The sequence below is a fragment of the Zootoca vivipara genome, chromosome 11 (assembly GCF_963506605.1).
Source record: "Zootoca vivipara chromosome 11, rZooViv1.1, whole genome shotgun sequence".
Taxonomy (NCBI): domain Eukaryota; kingdom Metazoa; phylum Chordata; class Lepidosauria; order Squamata; family Lacertidae; genus Zootoca; species Zootoca vivipara.
In genome coordinates this window covers 36,665,724-36,688,752 of record NC_083286.1, presented here as the reverse complement: position 1 = coordinate 36,688,752, position 23,029 = coordinate 36,665,724, and the positions used below count along the sequence as shown (strand labels likewise).

The 23,029-nt window shown below is 42.5% G+C and overlaps 1 protein-coding gene across 1 annotated transcript in view; it reads left to right on the top strand.

The window, feature by feature from the left end:
- Window positions 1-1,555: 1,555 nt before the first annotated feature.
- Window positions 1,556-23,029, top strand: part of HOMER1 (homer scaffold protein 1) — a 70,502-nt gene continuing 49,028 nt past the window's right edge. The window contains exon 1 of the mRNA XM_035099533.2: window positions 1,556-2,836. Within this exon, the coding sequence (XP_034955424.1) occupies window positions 2,832-2,836 (5 nt within the window). The 5' untranslated portion in view covers window positions 1,556-2,831. The remainder of the gene's footprint in view (window positions 2,837-23,029) is intronic.

Genomic DNA, 23,029 nt, shown 5'->3' with positions numbered 1-23,029 from the left:
AAGAGAGAAGGAAAGTTTAGGAGCATTTATGATTGCCCTTTCTCAGTCTCTCCACATGCCTTTTCTTTACCTGTAGCTCCATCAAAATTCTACACTAAAATCAGAGCCCATGGTCTTTTAATGCCTCTTTCAATGCCTCTTTTAATGCCATTTAAGTTGGTGACCACCCCTACACCTTGTGGGAGCAAATGCCATAGTTTCACTATGCAGTGTGGGAAGAGGTACTTCCTTTCATCTGTCCTGAATTTCCCAACATTCACTGGATGCCCCCTTCCCTTTTGATTTCAATTGCTATGCTTTCTCATTTACAAAGTACCTACATTTTTAATAAACATTGCAGATTAAAAACAAGTTTGTACTGTCCTCTAATAAAAAAAAACAAGACACCCCACCAAAAATAAGACACCCTGTGATTTTTTTGGGGGGGGGGGAAATGTTATAGGACAGTGTCTTAAAAAGGGGGAAACACGGTATATGCAATCATAGAAGTCATCTTTAACACAAAACCAAAAAACCCAAAGATGCATGAAATTCTACTAAAATATTTTACAGTGCAATCTGGTTGTTGCCCACTTCATCCTTAGACTGAGGGTAGTATAATATTCTATTTATTTTAAGTATTTATGAGTTGCTCTTTGAGTAAAAATCTCCAAAGCAACATACTGTATAAACAACATCAAAGAGGAGGTGACCCTTTTAGCATTGTGCTAGCTGCCTGCCTAGTTTGCAATTCAAATTGCAACGCTGACTCCCAGCATCAGTCTGGATTTGACTTGCTTCAGGGCATATTTGCTACTTTCACGGTATGTTTTCAGTCTTTAGGTGGAAAAGGAAGAGTCAGAACTTCTCTTTCTAGACAAGCAATTTTTTGTGGGTAGCTATGGAGGTGGCTGGTTAGACGACGCACCAGGGGCAAGCCAAGATCCTGGAGGTGGGTCGCAGCAGCCCAGCCTATCCTTTCCTCTTTGCACTCGCGCGCGCCCCTGTTCCATTCCCTAATATAGATGCGCTTCCGGCGGCGTGGACCAACCTGACATCATCCCCCGCACCCCGGTGACGTCAGCGCCGGGAGCCGTGTGTGACGGCGATGCGTAGGGGAGCGTGGTGACGTGCCCTATTTAAAGGTCCCCAAGTAGAGGATGGAGGCAGAATAAGCAGGTGCTGCTACGCGGGGGGTTCGTGGTTGCGGAGTAGCCGAGAGAAGACATTGCACCGCGCAGCCCCGCAGGGAAAGAGCTGGGCCCGAGTGGAGGAGTAGACACCGCGCCTAGCTCGAGCTGCTTGCACGCCGCTGCAGCCGCCTTCGCTCCCTTCCACCATCGCGCTCCCGCCCGCTTTTTTATTTTATTTTTTGGTTTGGGTGGCTGCGGGCGCCGGTGGGAGGGACGGAGCGAAGGGAGAGCGGGGCGCCCGTCTCTTCTCTGGCGCCTTCAGCGCCTCCTCTGAGCGCCGCCCTCCCGGCTCTCCCCCCTCACGCCCCCAGTCTGTCCTGCGCGGGAAACCGGCAGAGGGAGAGAGTGAGGGAGCGACTGACTGAGGCGGAGGCGTGTGCGAGGGCGGGGAGAGGAGGAGGTGTAAGGCGGGAGGATGTGAGCGGGCGGCGCTGAGAGGCTTTTGCGGGCAGGGAAGAGCCTGAGCGGCCGGGCACGGATTGACCCTGCGATTGGAGAGCCCCGCGCCTTGCCAGCCTGCCTGCCCGCCCGGGGAACGACGCCTGAGGTGTTGTAGGGGCAAACGCCCTCCTCCTCCCCCCCCCACTGTCGCCGCAGCAGCCCGCGCTGTGCCCCCGCTGCTGCAGAGAGGGGCGCGAGGGGGCTCTGCTGCTATCGACGCGGTTACCACCGCCACTCCTCCCTTTTCTCCTCCCGCCTCGCTGCTGCTGCTGCTGTGAATGATTGATCTGCTAGCTCCAAGCCGGAGGAAGATGCTCTCCCGCTGCAGAAACAGGCGTGCCTGAAGGGGGACCCGCCACAGCTCCTGCTGCTGCCTTTCCCCCTTTAGCCCCCCACGTCTTCATCATCCCGCCCTTGCAAGGGATGCGCGGCCGGTGCCCTGCCTCAGCCGCCGTTTTACCGGAGCCCGATGTCAGCGCCGGCGAAACGGCTTCTTCCTCCGCCGCCACCGCCTCCCGCTGCTGCTGCCGCCGTCGCCGCTGCTTGGGAAAATGAAGCGACACCCCCCATTCTGCTGCTGCTGCTGCCGGCGGGGGTGTTAGAAGGAAGGGCGGCGCGGAGCGCTGCGCACACCGCAAGCCCCCCAATCCCGCTCTGCACCTGAGACGGACGGCGATCCGGGGCTCTCGCCGCTCCAGGGCATTTCTATTAACTGCCGACGGCGTAAGCGCTGCTGTGGGGTTTCTAATCCCCCCACCTCCTCCCTGCAGAAGGAGAGTTGGCTTGGTGCTGCTGCTTCTATCTCCTGTCCGCCGCCTCCTGGCAGGGAGCTGGAGCTGCCCCTGGACCCCGTGGTGCAGGGGGTGCGGAGGAGACTGGCTCCGGGAGGCTATGGGGGAGATTCCCCTCGGGCCGACTCCCTAGCCAGACTCTCTGTCTTCTCTACATAAGGGTTCCCCCCACCCCACCTCCGGCCACGCTCCCACATGCCTGTAGACTCTAGCGTTTAAAATTCTGCTGAGAAGGATTATAGGGCCCCGTGGATTTCGTGGAAACACCTGGGATCTACTACAGGAAAAGGCAGAAAACCAGACCGAGAGGAGTGTCAGCACTGCTAACTAGCTGGGGTCCAGTTGCCGCGTTGTAAAAGTGCAAGGCAAATCCATTTAGGAATTGGTCTGCTTAAACGACTCACATAGCACGTCTCCATTGGTCATCATGGGGTAAGAATTTCATACTGAATCTAGGAGTTGTAAAGGAGGGAAGTGGGTGTCTTTAACATGTCCAGTTTCCATGAAGCATGGCATGCTTGCCTTTTAAAGGTAGGCCACGTCATTTCCACTATTATCTGTAAGAGAGGCACTGTAATACAGTAGGTAACTATGTTGGAATTTAAATCAGAACTAAGACTACCTTCTGTAATAGCTAAGTAAATATCTTGCTTATTGGTTAGCGGCACTGAGAAATGTCACAACGGCAATGAAACCAGAGACCTATTTATTCAGCTTTGAATATGGATAACGTAAAATATTACTGGAATGCTTCAGCCATAAAACAGGAAACATTTGTTGCTCTTGTTTTGTCCGCCAGGTCTGACACTTAATCAGTGATCCTGTTTTCCATAAGTATCGGAAAGATAATGGAACGGAATATACAGACTCTTTTCCTGCCAGCAGTTAACACTCTGAGAAAATCCTCTTTAGTCAAAATATTTTAAAATGCTGGGGTTTTTTTTTTTAGCCCTGCTGGTTGCTTTCAAAAGTGAGGAAAATGGCTCCTTAAGAGCTTGTGGGTTGGGTGAATGGCTATTCCAAAGTAGTTTGTACACTAATGTACTACCTTTTCGTTGATGGTGCCAACCACCAGTACAGCTACAGTATGAGAGTTTTTGAAAGTGCCACTTAATGCATACAGTATACATATGTGTATTTTTGCAGTTGTGGAATCTGTATTGGATGGAATGTGCATGGAGTTTTTTGTTTTGTTTTTAAAGATGATATTCTGCTTTCTATCCTTGGTTAATAATATTCTTATTTTACACATTCCCCTCTCCCCCCCCCCCCCAAGAATCTAAGGATCATGTGATAGCTCAGCTGGTAGAGCATGAGACTTAATCTCAGGGTTGTGGGTTTGAGCCCCACGTTGGGCAAAAAATTCCTGCATTGCAGGGGTTGGACTAGATGATCCTTGTCCCTTCCAACTCCACAATTCTATGATTCTATGTGTGAAATGAACTGTAATCTAGATGCTTTTTATGTATCAAGATAATACATGTGTGGTTAGTTTACATAGTAAAGTGCATGTCATGGTTAACTAGTGAAAGGCAACAAATACAGTAGTACTGTTATGGTTTCTGGGATGTTCTCCTATGATTTACGGTGTCTGTAGGGCTCTAGTAATTAACTAGTTGTCCTGGATGGTTTCTTCAAGAAGGCAAAGGAGGGGCCAGCACCTGAAGCCCCACGCCCTAAAGTGCCCTGAATTCAAGTTCTGTTGCAGCAAATATAACTTGCAGCACCTCTGTTTTTGCCTTCAAGTTGGCAGCTCAGGAGACCAGGCAATATCTTAGGCTAATGGGAGATATGTTCCAAGTTCCTCATTGTCAAGTATACATAATGAGCTTGCAAGCCATTCTAGACCTTTCTTTAGTTGATTAAACCCAGTGAAAGGATTCATCTGCATGTGTAATATTTTGGGTACAGGTCTAAGCTAATCATAATTTAACGTTCTCTTCAGTAGATCCCTGTGTGCTGTGAATTTTCAGTGAGCGTAATTGCTAGGAAGCCAGAGACCTTAGCAGAGTAGATGAACACCTCTCTTCTGTTTCCTCTTAGAGTCACTGTGTGTTGTCTTGTTTCTCTCCTTTCTTCTTCTGCTTAAACCAGCCAGGGGCATCTCAATGGAAAAAAGGGCATGCAGAAAGAAGCTGTTGGTTTTCAGTTCACAAACTCCCTCCCTAAGCTGTCTTTTTATCTATGGGAAAGAGATGGAGAGGATAGGGAAAGGAGTAACAAGGGTTAAGCAGCCACTTCCTGCCTACCCACATAGGCATTGGTTTTTTTTAAAAAAGTAAGAAGAAATAACTATAAAATATTGCTTAATTTATATCTTGAGATTTAGCGTACCTTGATTACACCAAGTAGTAGAATGCCAACTTTCCATCTTCAGTCTTTTCTGAAACCTGAGACTGCATGCTTATGTTTTCTTTGCTTGCTGGGACAATCAGTCTTGCCTGTAGATTTCCATGGCTTTTCCACTTCATGGAATTTTGTGGCTTTGCTTTCTCCCTTGCTTTTGGTCTACTTGGATCTGAGCTTCAGTATTGCCATTGAATGGTTTGTGTTTTATTTTAGAAAACCTGCTTTTGGCCTTGAAGAACCTAATCTATTACATCCTAAATCTAAAGGCCCAAATCTATGTTACATGCAAAAAGCCTTGATGACCCCACTGCTTCTGTAACATGGCTTTTCTTGGGACAACAAAAAATATTCTAGTGTTCACTTACATGCTTTTTTGTGTAACATTTAAATGCTGCCAGCATAGTTATTAGAATGTGGATTCCAGTGAAATCAGTGGGATATTTACAACATACTGCATATGTTTTGTATGCAAAGCACAGAAAATCTTAGGCATTAAAAATTATTCCCATTTGCCAAAGGACCTTGAAGCTTTACAGTTACTTTTCTGAGAAAGTTAATGTGACAGAGAAATAAAGCCAGAAGAGAAGAGTCGTCATTATCAGAACTGGTAGCCCCAGGTGAGGATCTTGTCAGTCTTATTTAGAGAGTACATACATATATCATTTTCCATTCACCTACTGTGAAAATGTATACGCCATGTACTTTAGGATAGCCAATTTTTGAAATGCTGTCAAGGTTACAAAAAGATTGCCATTCTTGGCATACCTCTAGCCTTGAACATCCCAAGCCAAGTGTAGTGATTAAACTAGCATGGTTTTCATTTCTGCTAGTAGCAGCCAATGGAGAAAACATGATTATTTTACTACAGTATATAACTGCTGTGGTTGAATTGTCATATGTGTGGGAACCCAGAAATGTGAGGGAAAGTGTAGTGGCATGACTTAAGTGGTAAATATTCCTTAGGAAGTTGTTAGTTGGCGAATGGATCCACCTAGAAGCAAACATTTGCATATACATGCAGGGAATATAGCTCCCTGATCTTAAGTTTTGTTAAACTGCCCATTCTAAAATGCCTCTGTGTAGCATTCAGGTCATTTATTTTCTGTCTGCTACTTGCCTTAGCCACCCATGTGAAAAGTTCCCCCCTCATGTTCTGTAGATTTGCCAAATACTGTACTTCCCCAACCTGGTTCACTTCAGACTTTGTTGGACTCCAGCTCTCTCACAACTCCAGACAGCATGGCCAGTTATGGGGGATACTGTAATGGAAGTATTTACTGCAAAGTGGGCCAGACTAGTTTTGGGGAGTGTGTTTTGACATCTCAAATCCTTGTCAGATGTTTTTCTCTTTTGTCATTCTCTCCATACATATCCATAAATTAACTGAAATTTCTTGATCATTCCATATCACGTGATCCAACTTTTTTACCTCATGTCATCCAATTTTCTTAATATTTTGTACACTTGTTGAATGATCAAAACTAAGCTAAAACAGCAAAATAAATATCAAACAACATTATGACACTGCTGGAACTGTTTAGCTGTTGCCAAGACAATATCCTTTCTATCTAGTTCTTATTTTCAACAAATGAGTACAGAAAAGAAGAAATGCTCCCAAAATGACACTTTGAAAGAGTGAAAGTGATCAAGAGGGAACACGAGGATTTCATTGCTACATCCAGTCCAACAGAAATTGTGACCAAGGTGTACTCCTTTAGCAATGAGAGGGAGAAGTTTGACATTGAAGGAGGTACAAAATCTCTGGATATGGCTGAGATAACTGGGTATGCGACCTGTGTGAATACAAGCAAACATGGTTGTTGACCTATGAAAGTGAAGAAGCAATTGTGACCTTCTTACACATTTCCCCCATAATTTTGTTTGATATGCATTTTGTTGTAATGGTCACAAGATGAAGTACTAACAAGAATTCTTTTGAAGTGTTAATTCTATCATGCAACAAGCTGTCAATCTGCTTTGGAATACTGTACATTTTTAAAAGAAAAGCTTTTCAGACACCTTTTAATTGAATAACTTTCTAAAGAAATGTCTGTAGTGACTAATATTATAGCTGAAGTATTGTTTATTTTGTTATATTTTTCTCAAAGAAGACCCATTTATCCTAAATTGAAGCGAATAAGGCAGACATGTATGTACAATATATAGAAAGATACCGGTAGATAGATACTATATATATAAAATCCCACTGAGATTCTAAGATAAAATTTTGCAGATAGCTATTAGAAATATTAAATAACCAACACAGTTTTTTTGGTATTTTTAATCATATTTGCATCACTTTTAAATTTTGCAACTTAAATTTAAAATTTACATTTTAAAATAAGTCCACCATGTGACATATCCTGTTAAAGCCCACAAAGTTCTGAAGAGATTGGTGTTTTTAGTTTTGATGTATCTCAATCCTGGGCTAAACTTTAAAGGTTTTTGTGTAGTCTGGCAAGGCCAAAATTGTCGAATTTTTGAAATTTCAAACCGTCATAACTCAAAAACGGGATGAGATGAAAAATTAAAAATTTAGATTTAAACTTAGTTTTGATCATCCAACAAGTGTACAAAATATTAAGAAAATCGGATGACATGAGGTAAAAAAGATGGATCACTTGATATGGAATGACCCTTCTGTTATCTTGATGCCATTCTGTGAATGCATAACCCTTTGAAAATAACAATAGTATAGACTGGTAGAATATGTTTTTTTTAAAACCCCAAAACAGAACCTTTGTGGAACCTGTATGGCTTGCTAAAGACCAGCAACTGCTGGAGTGTATAATTCTCTTAGTCATGGAATGGTGGTTGTTTTTCTCCACTCTTATGCAAAAGCTATAATGAGCATGCTTGATCACCTAGAGAATCTTCCATAGACTGTATGTATAAAAAGCCCAATACAAATGGAAGCAGATATCCACAACAAGTTATGTGTTGAATTTTGCCTAAGCATTTTTGGCACCTGGCTGCATTCCCATCAGTCATCGGGTTACTCTAATTTTGACTCAGGTATATATGATAGCCAGCTGCTACAGACATAACACTGCTGGCTAACATTTCATGTTTCTACAGAGTATATTAATGAAAGCTCTAAAATCATGTTACTAAAAAGGCCAGGCTATATGTGATGGTGGCTCCTACTTGAGTTTAAAACCCAGAACTGCTCCAATTGCATATTTGTTGTTGTTTTTAAGTATTTATAGGCTACTTTTTGAGGTAGAGGTGCCTGAGATAGGGGTCTGACTTAAGTGTGCATTAGTGTGGGGCTCTGAACTCTGTACTTTCCTTCCTGCAGCATCTCTTCCTCAAGTACTGTGTTCCTTGGCTAGACGTCTGTACCAGAAATGACAATACTCAGTTGGACAAAATGTGCTTGGAATTAGGGACTGTTCCAGCCCACTTTTCCTCTTTAAACCCACCCCTCTTTTCTGTGTGATTGTGGGAGTATTATTTTTTAAACACAAGGAGAGCTATCATCACTACCATGGCCCTTTCTTCAGCATGGTTTGGCACCTGAAATTCTTCTAACTGTTGTCAGATGTTTTTCTCTTTTGTTGATCCATTGATACATAGTATTAGCTGAAACTTCAGTTATCTAGGTGGCATTCTATGAGTGCATAATCCTTTGTAAATAGGACTCCTGTTTACTTTAACCTCTTATTTGAAATATCTGTCTTGTCCCAAAGGCAAGTAGTCCCCCCTTTCCCCATGCAGCTTAAAGTGTAAAGTCTGGCAGAGAGAAAATAACAGAAGGACGGAGTACTCAGAGAGGCAAGGACAGGGTCAGGTGGGTGTTTGGAAATGCAGTGGTGGGAGTTGGGGATAGAAATAGAAGACTAAGCAGTGGCTTCATTAAAGGGGGATTTGGCAAGGAGGTGGCATCACATAGGTGTTCTGGGGTATCGAATTCCAGACCCAAGAGGCAATGTGGCAGAGTGATTACCATAGTACTAGAGTTTACTGTGGAGATCCTTGTTCAGATTCCTTCTTGGGCATAAATGCTACTTCATGGTCCTGAGTCAGCCATTCTCTCTTTCTCAGTGCTGCTTTTAGGGGGGAAATGGTGTAAGTTGTATGTACAACACGTTTTGTGTTGATTGTATTGACAAACAGTAATACGGAGTAAGGTGTCATTGGGGTCTTAGGGTGAAGGGAAAGCAATAAATAATTAAACGATGATGATGATGATGATGATGATGATGATGATACCCACCTCTAATCGTAACATATGAATCAGGAAATGCCATGAAAGCCCTGGTTTGGTGCCTGGACTCTGTGGTGGGCTGTTGAGGGCCAGTAAACTGACTCTAAACCATGACAGCTGTCCAGGCAATTAGTCAATTGCTTGCTTTGGAAAGAGTGGGCTCCCCTGATAGAGTGGGCTTGTGGTCAGGGAATGTTCCAGGATCCATCTTTGTCACTAGAGGTCCAGCTGACCTCAGTGGCTAAATGTGCCTTTTACCAGCTTTGGCTGGTTAGACAGCCGCTGATATTTCTGAACTGGGTGGCCTAACTATTGTCATCCATACACTGGTAAGCTCCAGGTGGGATTACTGAACTGTGCTGTATGTAGGGCTGCCTTTGACGTTTGTTCAGAGGCCGCAGCTAGTGTAAAATGGGGCAGCTCAACTTTCCCCCAAAGCAGGGTATCACCACCATGCTACACCACCGCTAAAAGAATTGCGCTGTCTGGCAGGTAGCTACCAGGCTAAGTTCAAAGTGGTTGTTTTGGTGTGTAGAGCCCTATACAGCTTGGACAAGGATACCTGAAAGATTGTCTCACTGCTCATATATTCAGTCAATTATTGTGCTTTGCAGGAAAGGACCTCATTACAGATGCCTCTTATCATTAGATCAGTTCTGTAAAATATAGGCACCAGCCTTTAGTGTTGTGGCACCTACCCTTTGGAATTCCCTCCTGTTAAATATTAGACAGGCGCCATCTCTGTTGCCTTTTGAGCGCTTACTGAAGACCCTCTTCTAATAACCTTTTAAGTTGTGATCTTTCCTAGCTTGCATCTGTATTGGAGATGCGTTAGATGTGTCATCGTTGGTGTGTTTGCCTCCCTAGGTTCCTTTGGGAGAAAGGGCAGGATATAAATTTATTATTATTATTATTATTATTATTATTATTAACAACAACAACAACAACAACAACAACAACAACAACAACAACAGAGAAGAAATGGTGGTTCAGAAGAACAGAACAACAAAAGCGGTTGAGACTGGCAGGGTAGATTATATTGTATCAGTTTTAGATTATTTCAGATGACAATGGTACCTTAGTTTTCGAACGTCTCCGTTGACAAACATTTTGGTTTTTAAACACCGTAAACCCAAAAGTAAATGCTTCGGTTTTCAAACACGCCTTGGAAGTCGAACATGCCACGTGGCTTCTGCACAAAAAATGGTGTGTGCATCAGCGATCATGCACATGCCAATCACAGACAAGGGGGTCGGGTGCCTGTATAAGCAAATGTCCACCTTTTCTCACAGCCATTTAAGCAAAAGAGAAAGCTGGGTTCTTCCATTAATTTTCTCAAGAATTTCTAAAGTAAAAGCAATTTCTAAAGTAAAGAGTTTACAAAAAAGACCCCCTCCTTACCTCACTCAATGTACCTGGACAAAATCCTTCTTCCTCTCTTTCTCACATGCAAGCATATTGAGGGAGGGAGGGAAGCAATAAATGAAACTGCACTCTCAAAGAAGCAAACAGCTTGGGTCTATTGCAGGAACCTCCCCACTAGATTTCACCTTCAGGGGCTTAGAGAGATTAAATTTTGTTTAAATTTTGCCTCCACAGTGGTTTCTGAGAGAAAGCAGGGAGAAGAGGAATCATCCTGCCCTGCCTCCCTTTTCTATGCTCGGGTTGTTGTTTTTAACTGTTTCCTTCCCTTGGAGACATCAGGATCTACTGCTAGTGAATTTTATGACAGGCTAAGCAGGAAAGATGGAGAGAATCATCTCAGTCACTGGAAATGTATTGATATTATTGTGAGTGACAGGTCAAAGACTGGACCATTGCTTTGGAGGTTTGCAGAGGGGTTCAGAATCTTGGCAGAGCTATGCCACACTTTGCACATAAGACAAACCGTCGCTGGTTTAATATGTTGTCAGAAAACTTTGCTATTATGAGCTCCTTGGAGGTAGAACTGTTAGCATTGAGAAAGTGCTCTAAGCTGGCCTGAGCCCATGGAATATAGTAGGATATTTAATATAGTGGCCTCCTCTGCTAGGTGGCCGAGACACAGCCATTCACTTCAGTTTTACTTGCTGTTAACAGTGTCTCTAAATCCACTGTTCTATGTTACTAAAACCGGTAAGAGATTGTGCTGGTGATGGAGAGGCAGGCCTTTAAGTGTAGACAATGTGTTCCATCATGTTCTTCATGGTATTGGTGCTCTCGCACAGAACGCCATCACACCTGCTGCTACTCTGCCAGTTGAAGATTAGAATTAAGGTGCCACAGCTTCTGCCAACCTAGCAGTTCGAAAGCACGTCGAAGTGTAAGTAGATAAATAGGTACCGCTACAGCGGGAAGGTAAATGGCGTTTCCGTGTGCTGCCCTGGTTCGCCAGAAGCGGCTTTGTCATGCTGGCCACATGACCTGGAAGTTGTACGCCGGCTCCCTCGGCCAATAATGCGAGAGGAGTGCCGCAACCCCAGAGTCGGTCACGACTGGACCTAATGGTCAGGGGTCCCTTTACCTTTACCTAGTAGAACAAAGGGACAGATTTTGTTTCGATTCAGGAACCCTTTTGCTTGGCTGCTCTCCCTAATGCTTCAGAAGCATATGGGTTAAGTCTGACACACTTTTGACTTGAAGAATCTTGCCTGGGAAGAGGCATGAAATGCCATTACCATTGCTACTATGAAATTTTAGAGTGGATGTTTAGTGAATTTGATGTTAATCATTATGTGCTATTAAAGATGCCACACTCTGGCATCATAAAAGTTACTGTCTAAATAGATCTATGCAGATAGAAAATGGAAGAAGACACTGTTGAAGTAATGAAGACTACATCTGCTAGCAGTGTCATGGGAGCTGTGCACCTCTCTTGCAGAGGCAATATTTGTGTGCTTCCTCCTGGGCACACAGCAGAGTTTATTTGTGTTGCTGATGCACAACCCAGTCACATGATTCAGTTGGTAGAGCAGTTGCTTGGCACTTGAAGCTGTGTCAATTGCCAGGTTATCTCATGTCACACCAATCCTAGTTTAAGGTGTACTGAGTACTTACAAACCTTCCTGCATTATTCTTCTGCCTGAGAGCAGAAGCATGGAAGAGGTAGTCATAGTCTTGGAGTTGTTGAACACTGACCATGTCCTGGAATCTTCTGTTTGATAGAATACTGCCAGATTGTCAGGCCTTTTGCATAGAGATGCAGTACATGAACTATATACAAATTGCTTTTGGCAGCAAGGTCATGCAGCACGAATTCACATGATTAAACTGACATGTTGATATGTCTTGAATTCACCTTGTGGTGAATAAATTGTAATTTCTTATTGTTGTTCATGTCCTACTACTTAAAGATGTCTTTTGCATGGTAACATAGATGATGAGTTGCATACTGAATGTGCAGTAAAACGGTTACACAATTTATTGAAAAGTACCAAATTGTATCAAACTAATTTAGTGTCCCGGTTTTGACATGTGGTCCCAAGTCAAACTGTATTATGCTCTGTCCTTTTTAAACAGTGTGGAAGATTCTCTCACATGAAATTTCTATACTCAGTTGTTGCTATCAACTTGTAGAGCTTTTTTTGGGGGGGGGGAGGAAGCACAATATGTTCCTGCTTCAGTGTGTTATCTAGAACATTGTTTCTCAACCAGTGTGCCTCCAGATGTTTTGGGACTACAACTCCCATCATTCCTGACCACTGGTCTTGCTAGCTAGGGATGATGGGAGTTATAGTCCCAAAACATCTGGAGGCACACTGGTTGAGAAACACTGATCTAGAATACGGATAGGAGACTGTTGTCTAGAATACAACAACCAGCTGACACATTGTCATTAGAAAGCATTCCAGACCCTCCATTATCCCAGAACCCAGCAAGCCTTAAAAGTAGGAGAGCAAAGAGCTCAAAGACAGAGGGCATGTAGCAGCACCTGTAGAAGAGATGAGAATGACGAATGTGGAAGTGGAAGTGGAAGAGACGGGGAGGGGTGGAGATTCACTCGGGACAACGCCATTATCCAAGAGGCTGGGTTCTATAGCCTCTCTCTTGAAAGATTGAAGTAAAAACGGACGGTAAGAAACTTTTCCTTGTCTTTATACTTTCCTGGGCAACCAGCCAGGAGCCGCTGACAGAATCCTGACACCCTACTGGGAGCCAGCACAAGTCCAGCTAGTGTAACAGGGTTGCCCCATCACATTTTACCGTGGCCCTGGAACAGTGCACGGGTGGGAGAAGAGAGCAGATCATCTGTCATAGTGTGACATTGAATTCCTCCCTTTTCTCACTTGCATGACCAAGACTTAGCTCTGATAATGTCCTTTGGCATAGCAGAACTGTCCATTTGGAACACGTGGATATGACTCTGCTACTGTCAATGCTGGTTAAAGCCACTGGCATTCCCAAACTATTTGTAATGGTCATTGATAAATATACGCAAAACCACATGTTTTTTAGTGATCCTTTGGATAAGCTGCAATGGAATATGCTTGACGTCAGTTTTCATATTGGTGAATTTCATTAATTGAAATTGAAATTACTGGCGTGGTGTTGTAGATGGGATGATGGATGCAAGTTGTCTGGGTTGAAGGTCATGCTTTTAGCCTTGAGCATAAGTTGCTATCAGTTACCATTCTTCTCTCTAATATTAAATATCTTGTTCAGACTTATTAAGCTAACAGTAAAGCACTTTTTGTATGCTATAGGAGCAGTGTTAGAAACTCAGATATACTGTATAGGTGCCAAATGGCTCCCTAAACCACGGTTACAGTCGCTAGAACAAAATGTCTAGTAGCTATTTTGGGGCAAGATTGCTCTAAAGTCTTATATTTCAAGTGATGGACTAACTGTGACTGAAACATCTGGCTAGTTCAGTTGACAACCTTGAGCTAGTTGTCTAGCAACCTTTGAGAAATTAAGAAAAGTCACTTGATCCAGGGACAGTCCGCATATAGATTGATTGGCGTATTCCTACCTCTTTTTCCTAATAGTGATGCAGACCATTCATAATATAGAAATATTATTTACAACTGTGAGCAGGAAAGTGGGGTGGGGGTAAGTGAAAAGAAGCTACAACAATTAACTATAACATTGTCCGGTGCTCCTGCTCAGGCTGCACAGAAAAAGCATTTTGGTTCCTGAAATTCATCCTGATTGTGCAGATAAAATATAACTGATAGAATTCTACAGGTTGAGGCGTTAGTCTGTGAAAACAGTCAAGATCCAAGGATCCCCAGGCAAGCACCTCCAGATTGTGGAGATGTCAGGTGCTATCCTGGTGCCCAGGCATCCTCACATGGTCAATAGGTCAGAATTTGAACACTATATATGAGTATATTACATAGCAAGTGGGGACTCATGGAAATTAGCAATGCTGGGTAGCGGCCAGAATGATGGGCACAGGCACGCACAGAGGTCCTTGGAAACAGTTGGCAGCGGGTGAAAAACCCTTCTAACACATGCTCACAAAGGAACACTCTCAGACAGACACCCCAGCTTATCTTTTAATACAATTGTAGGTGCATAATGTAATGAGGTACTAAGGGTATTGAGTTGGAGATCATGCTCATTACTATAGGATTAGTGATTGCCTGAGCAAGACCAGCTGGATGTCATCCCTAAAGCAATAAGTGATTGTGGTATTTTGTTTTAGGGGAAGTATACACCAGGCCCCCAGAATTTACTTTGTCTTACTCTTAGACAAAGCCTAGCCCAGAACCTTCCCTATGATAACTTTCTATGTGCATGGGATTCTTTTTGCATTAAGGATGATTCAAGTTAAATGAGTCAGTCTAGTCTACAGTATAGGTTTTCTGGTTCCCTATGTGGGGAGAAAAATAGAAACCACAGAAAGGAATCTGATAAGCAACAGGTCTTCTGCTTTTTTGGCAAGTCCCAAGACTCCTTTTCAGTTAGGAAAAAAAAGGTATATCTTGTAGTTTGACTCTGACAACTCTGTCTTATTATAGGAAGTGACCTGTAGAAAACTCTGAAGCGTAGAGAATCTCACTAGGTTACTTCAGGATTGTTGCCTCTATAAGAAAATCTTTTTCTTTTTAAGCTTGGCTACCTGATCTAGAATTATACATCAAATGTACTTTTGCATCGTGATGCATAAAACTTGACTTCATTTGGTTGTATTCTAAATCTGGTGTGTTGACTCCTCTAAAATAATACATCTGGATTTTGGAATTTCTGTGATTCCTACTAAGGAAAGGTGATTTGATTTTTGGTGAAGACATGGGGTTTTGCCTCTATATTGCCTTTTGAAGTTGTATAATTTTGCCATTTAAGTTAGTTGGAGTAAGCTAAGCTTTTTAGCAAAATGTTTATAAATATAAAATATAAAGCTTTTTAAATACAAATTTTAAATAAAAACTCTCATACTCGAAAGCTAGCAGATTGCAAACTACATGGGTACAGTGGTCTTTTCCCCATGTAATAATGCTGAACTTGACCTTTTAAGAGCTATAATGCTAGGCACCAGTCCTTGAGAAATAAAGAGCTTCAGATAAGCACTTGAAAAATAAATTTAAAATAAATGCTGTGAAGATAACCGAAGCACTGGAGCCTCCTAAAGCTGATTATAGCAGTAGGCCTGGTAGCTCCTTAATGCTAAGTACTATCAGCTATGGAAATTTCTCTTGCACTGTTTTGTTCTGGTATAGCAAGAATGCATTCAAACCAGATGCGTGTGCCTTCTGTTTAGGAACAGAACTATAGTTTTCATTTTCCTTTTAAACACACTGAAAACCTACAGCTGTCTCTCAGCAACTGCTTGCTGGTTGACACTGAAATACATACATAGTAAAAATACAACCAGAGCTATCTGTGCCAATTCTGGTATCGTTTAAAAGCCGAAGACATGACATGGGCTCCTCCTACCTTCAATAGGGTTGCCATACTCAATAGACTAGAGGACAGGGCTTCTGTGCCTTTAATTGCCCTGCTCTCTTTTGAGTCTGGAAACCTTAAAGAGAAACCAGCAGACCCTTTGTTTAATTTCCAAGCAAAGGGTCTGCTGGTTTCTCTTTAAGGTTTCCAGACTCAAAAGAGAGCAGGGCAATTAAAGGCACAGAAGTCCTGTCCTCTATTGAGTCCGGCAACCCTAACTTTCAAGATAATGAAGAATGTACAGTATTGTGGAAAAAGTTACTGAGTTTTCAAAATGGAGTCTTCCACTTCCTGATTAAAAATGGCACTAGTATTAAAAAGGACTAGAACAGAAGAGAACCTAACGCCACAATAGTTTTGTCAGGGTAGCTGTCTTGAACATTACTTTACTCTAAATATGCTAAAATCAAATCTGTATACATCTAGACTTGGTAGGTGTTTAGAAAGGCTTGCTGAAATAAAATAAATTTAAAAAACAAAAAACAACACCCTGCCACGTGCACAGAATCTCAGTTCTTATTAGAAAAGAAGTGCAACTGGATTTGTTATTCTAAGTATATTATCTGTGGAGATAAAAACCTGTGCTACTAAGTGGTGGAAAAGATTAAGATTTGGATACTAAATTAAGAATCAACATCCCAGTCATAAAAGAAGACAATGGCTTGTTGAAGGAGATTGTTTCAGGCTCAAAGGCAGCATCTTTGGTGGTCACTGGAGCCTGGAGGTTTTCCTCCCATTTTATGGCTCGCCACATACCAAGCCTGGAGCATCAGCACCTAGAGGCTTATAAAAGCTTGAAGCAAACAAAGAGAGATTTGCATCCAGGTTTGCTTCTCTGTGGGAGCAGGCCACCCTTGTTGTTTCAGAGTATGCACAACTCCTTCCAAAGGCAGCATCCCATGGGTGTTTTGATGGAGGCATGCAAGTGTCCCTTTCCTTCACACAAGAGAGTGGAGGAAGCCTGGCTTTTAAAAATCCCAAACTGGATACAGTATATAAAAAATCTGATTTTCATGCTTCGCCCTGACTGTTCCTATTTATTCCCTTTCATTCCTCCAATACCAAAAGAAGGCAATGTCCCTAGGCAAGCCCCTACACGTTCCAACTTCAAAATCTTACCCTAACCTTAATAGCTAGTTCTTTCATGGCAACTAATAGAAATTTCTCTCTCCTACACAAGAAAATGGTAAAGTGCTACAATAATTGTAGTTTGAAGTAGAAATATTGATGCTCTGTGTGGCATCAAATTGTGGTGTGTCTGGGGGAACAGGGCTAGACAGTGGAAGCTCTGGGTTGTGGGCTGTCTGGGGCTGGATAGTAAAGGTGTTCTACAGTCTAAATGTTACTGGTCTATATCCTGCAGAAAGCACATTCCTAACAATTGTTAAAGTTTGCTAGTCTTGATAGTGCTAAATAGCTTTATTATCCTGTAAGAAAGTGATTGAGTTTAATAAAGGTTTAGTACAATTCAGAAGTCACAGTGATCCCACTGAGACTTAACTGCTTAATTATTTTTGCTTAAATGTGGTGATTTCAATTGCAGTTTGGTACACCTACCCTGTTTCCCCAAAAATAAGACAAACTCATAAAATAAGCTGTAGCAAGATTTCTATGCATCTCCGCAATATAAGCCATACCCCCAAAATAAGACATGGACACGGCGCCTCCCGGCAACAGCTGGCTGCCCTCAGCCATGCCGTGCCACGCGGAGCCCTTCCCGCTGGAATAAGACACCCCCCGAAAATAAGCCATAGTGTGTCTTCTTGAGGAAAAATAAATATAAAGCAGTGTCTTAATTTCGGGAAAACATGGTAGTATCATCTAGATGAGTATCTCTCTTTGTCTATGTATATGTGCATTGAGAACAATTCCATATCCAAGGTTTTGGGGCATATCATTGAATTGATGGAAGAATATGACAATGTCTGAGGTAGAAATTGCAATTAATGCTTTCGAAGAACAGACATTACTGAAATAATAGTGTTTACACAGCTGGTTATTTCAAAGTAATAATAACAACAACTCCACTTTTAAACTCGCAACTGTTAACATCAGTATATTTAAATTTTGTAGAACAATTAAGTTAACTTCAGTTAATAAGTAGCGCCCCTCTGCAAAGTAGTTGTGCACAGAAACAAGTACAATGAACCCTCCTAAAGGAAGACTATAAAATAAATAATGCAACAGGTTTTTACTCACTACTATCCTTAGAATCAAGTTTGTACAGCAGACCTATTTTCCCTACTGTCTTAGCTACAAGTCGGTGTACAAATGACTAAGTCTCTCAACAGTGGCAAATTAAACCTGCAGTATTGGAGAATGTGAAAAATTATTGGATTAACCTGATTCGTAAAGAATGTGTAAATGAGCTTTAAGATGCAGGTGGTGAAGTTCATTGTTCATGCCTTTCTTTTAACCTGAAGAAGAGTGGTCTTGAGCTCTCAAAAGCTTTCAGAATCACCATCTGGAACTGGTTCAGCAAGTGGTGCTGTAGAGCCTAATGGCTCATCAAGAGCTTTACTCAGCCAAGTGACAGGCTGGTTGAGACAATCTTTCCAGCATTTATTTATTTTTGTCTGTTGGTATGTTAGAATACATACATTTAAGATTTTTAAAAATCTACCTTTATAACAGAAGTTGCCAATTTTTGTAGTCTTGCAGGCACATTTGGAATTTTAGAGTGGGCACCATCCCTTTATTTGCTTTTCTCCCCATGTTCCATAGTGTTACAGTTAAAACAGGGACAGTAGGAGAGAAAGAGTGCACATACATATTCTTTTGATTCTCATGAATCTGCCTGATTTTACACAGTGAACTTCAAAACACCATCAAATTAAAGCTTACCTTGGTAGACTACAGAGTAAAATTGTACTTCTTGTTATTGTCATCACCACAAAAACGTTGATCAAAGGCATGTATCTCAATGATATATTTTTTTAAACATAGGGTGACAATAGAATCACCAGCAAATCGGAGAACACTTGTGTGGAAAAGTGGTGGCCTATTTAATAGTGGCAGTTTTGAGAAGATCCTTTGTAAAAGGTATGAGTATCCAAGCCTACACTGAGAATGGGACGCGGGTGGCGCTGTGGGTTAAACCACAGAGCCTAGGGCTTGCCGATCAGAAGGTCGGCGGTTCGAATCCCCGCAAGGAGGTGAGCTCCCGTTGCTCGGTCCCAGCTCCTGCCAACCTAGCAGTTCGAAAGCACGTCAAAGTGTGGTAGATAAATAGGTACCGCTCCGGCGGGAAGGTAAACGGCGTTTCCGTGTGCTGCTCTGGTTCGCCAGAAGCGGCTTTGTCATGCTGGCAACATGCTGGCTCCCTTGGCCAATAACACGAGATGAGCTCGCAACCCCAGAGCCGGTCACGACTGGACCTAATGGTCAGGGGTACCTTTACCTTTATGCCTGCACTGAGTTTTTTTAAAGAGAGGTGATTAGTGATGGGAAAAGTAGGGGAAAGAACCCATTAAAAATGATGCCATTTCAAGGGGATCCAGTTTACTGAATAAGATGTATGTGTATGTGTATTCATGGGTGTGTGTGCTCTTTCTTTCTGTGGCATGCCTCTTTCTCTTTCTTGGTGGCTCTTGTTTTCCTCCTTCTCCCCAGTCTCCCAGATTACTCCTCTTTCCACTTTTCCTCCTACCCTTGGTTGCTGCACCAGCTCTCCAACTGCTCAGGTGTCAATCTGTGCTTTGATGAGCACACAATGCTGAAAGAGGGCTGTGGGAAAGGATGTTACTCTTACTCCTTTAGCTCTGTACTTTTTATGGATGGGGGTGCGGAAGGTAACTACTTTCTCCAACTTATGACAAAGGGAACAATGGCAGGTGGTGGTGCTTAGAGGCTTTGTGGGCACTATGTTGGAACCCTAGCTTCATACTGAGTCAGGCCATTGTCTACTTGAACAATATCTATAATGTTCCTGGCAGTTATTATCTAGGGTTTGGATCAATGTCTTTCTCAGTCCTATTGCATGAGATGCTTTAACTGGAAATACCATGGATACTGGGATCTTTATACTGTATATTCAAAGTATGTACTTCTCTCTAGACTCCTTTTGACCCCAGAGGAACTAATGTGAATTAGACTTGGTAGCTCTCAAGCTAAACATGTATCTCCCCCAGATATCTTTTGAAATCTAGTTAGCTGTGAATCTGAGTGTACATTAAACTTGCTAATTTACCTACAACCCCTAAAGGGATGAAGATTTGTGTCTTTATAAGGAAAGATTTGACAATGAAAATGGCTTCCCCACCATACATTCAGATCCAAAAGAACATTTCCCCTATTCCCAGTTCATATTGTGTCCTGCCCCATGTGGTGGCCTGGTTATAAAAAGAAATAGACTCAAACCGGTAGCTATTCCAGGGGTAACTCAGTCACAAGCCAGTCTGGTCTCCATGAGTGGTTAAATTATCCATAGCAAATTCTAATATCCGAAACCAACTCAACAAGCTCTCCTAGAGAAAATCTGTGGCATGGGATAGACAGTACATCAGTAAAATAGGCAAGTGATCCTGAGTAGAAACAATATTCTCTGCATTTTTAGGTTCCAGTGTTTTGGAGATTATGAAAAGATAGAGGCAGTTCTAGCGTCCATTGCTTTCCTTATGATATGGTATATACCAGCCTCTGCTGCCATGCTGGTGCCCTCCAGATGTTTTGAGCCCAAAACATCTGGACGTTTCCAGTGTGAGGGAGGCTGGTGTATTCTTTAAGTAAAGACAATAGCTAGGCACATAAAAGAAAGGTTTGTCATATTGGCCATGAGGAAGAACTTGAAAATCCACAGTTGGACAATACCTATATTACGACAAAAAGTGTATCGCATCCAGGATTTTTCATAGCTGACCTCATGGGTAAAATATCCAACACAATGCTTGTACCTTTTGGTTTTTTCCTTGATTTCTACCCCACAACCACTGCTTTGTGCAACTTCTTGTGACAATTTTTGTTTTTGTGTGAATTTGGTGGGTCCTGTTAAATACATTGCCAACTGAATTTTAGAATAGAATTTTAGAATAGTTAAGCAACAACTCCTAAGTTTCAGATCTCTTAACTGCATAATTTTTAATGAGGCTCCCAACTAGTGGTGTTTTTTAACACTTTAAAATCGAGTGGTTTTCTTCATAAGGGGCAGTTTAAAGCTGGCAAGATTGCCAAATGCTTCTCATAGAAGCAGGAATAGAATATGTTTAGTGGTTGGGTTGTTGACCTGAGTGACTGGAGTGCTAGTCTAAGCAAGGTCTTAACATATATTTTAACCAACTAAAATTCTTTAAGGACTGGTAGCAGAATTGTTTTTTCCCCATTTAAATTTGAGTGGGTACTGTATTGGTGTGAAATGCATAGCAGAGTGCAGCTGTAAATGAATTTCGGGCCCTTTGAGTGGCTTTAAGGTTGACTTGCCAATTGAATATACCTTAGAGTTGTTGCTAGTCTTCTTTTTTGTTTAAATATCACTATCAAATGCTGCTTTTAAAACTGTCTTGTCATATGTCCTTGGTGCATTCCACATAAGATACCATGTTATACACTCACACCATAAGAGGAGAAAACGAGTGCATGATACAGATGCCTGGGTCACAATGACCTTAACTGAGAAGCATATTGTCTACTGTTTTGTTTAGCCTGTTATCTAAGTTGGATTTTTGTGGGCATTACTTTACATTGCTTGGCTTGAGATGAAATTTTATAGGCATGGCGAAGTGTAGTAGGCTGTGAGATATTTGCAATGTGTTTACACTACCAAGTACATGTAGCAGCTGCTTCCATCCGTTTTCCCCACACAATTTCCCCACTCATTTTAAAATGGTTTGTTAAACACCCTGTGGCTTAATATTTTGTAGGGAGCAGAACTTGCTCAAGAAGCAGCAGCAGCACAGCTTTCCTTGTTTTCAATGCTGAAAATATGTGTGACATAAAAATGGGTACCCCTTGGTGGGTATTTTGGCTGCAGGGTGCCCAGCTTTTTCCTAGTTTCTCAATGAGAATAACAGCTTACACATATCAGTGAATTCAGTATATTCCAGTACTGTAGTTACCTCCCATGTTTCAGGTGGACTGCTTGGCCTTTAAAAGAGAGGTGCATTTTGATTGATTATAGTGAGGACCCTTCCAAGTTGGCTCAGCTGCTTTAAATATTTATGCCTGTCTTCTTCACCCTAACTTTTTCACTAGGTTTTTCCCTTTGTACCTTCTCTACTGATGAAGCATTATAATGCATAGCGTACATTTTTTTAAGGCCTACTCATTTTATCCACTGTGAAAGAAGAGCAGTATAAACGTAAGCCACAAAATTGCCATCTTTGTCACCCAGCTACTAGACTTGGATAGAGTGTAGCTTCATGAATAGACTTTTCCACCCTCCCCACTTTGAGCAGTGAGAAAGGAAAGAACACTGGGAACTTGCAGAGTTTCTGTAACACTGACTTTATTTACAATCACACAAATAGTGTGTGAGAGCAAACAACAGGCACACCTGCAAGGCAGCAAATCACATCCCCACATCAGATTCCCCAGAAAGAGATCCTGAGGCACATGTGCCATCCACTACTTTCTTGCTTTCTCTGCTTCCACCTGTTTCCAATGGCTAGAAATGCTATTTCTCCAATGGCTAGAAATGCTATTTCTCCAAACATGCACCCCACTTTATGCACACACATGCATGTGCACACAAGCAGGGGTGATCAAAGAGTTCAGTGCAGAGTTCTGTTCAAATTCCGCCCATCTACCACGGTATTTAAACCAGCGGTATATGTATTTAAACCAGGGGTCAGCAAGGTATATCTTGCCTGGGCCAGATTGGTCTGCGTAGATCCCTCTGTGTGCCGAATTTTCTGTGTCTGCACATGTGCGTCCGCAATTTTCGGCATCTGCATCTGCGCAGGCATGATTTTCAGCGCCACAGAAGCAAGTCCCTATGCTGCACTGCGCTGGTTTAGCGCAGTGCAAGAGCGAGCAGCTCAGTTTGGGAGCGGCTTGTGGGCCGGTCAAATGACCTCCGTGGGGCGCTTCTGGCCCATGGGCCTTAGGTTGCTGACTCCTGGTTTAAATACATATTTATAGTATTACAAGGTGGTCCAAGACCTGCTTTAAATAAATCCCCATCTTCTCCCCCACACCCCTGCCCTGCCCAGTATGGTTGCTCGAAGAGAAGGTTAAGGAGTAAACCCCACGCAAATCTAGAG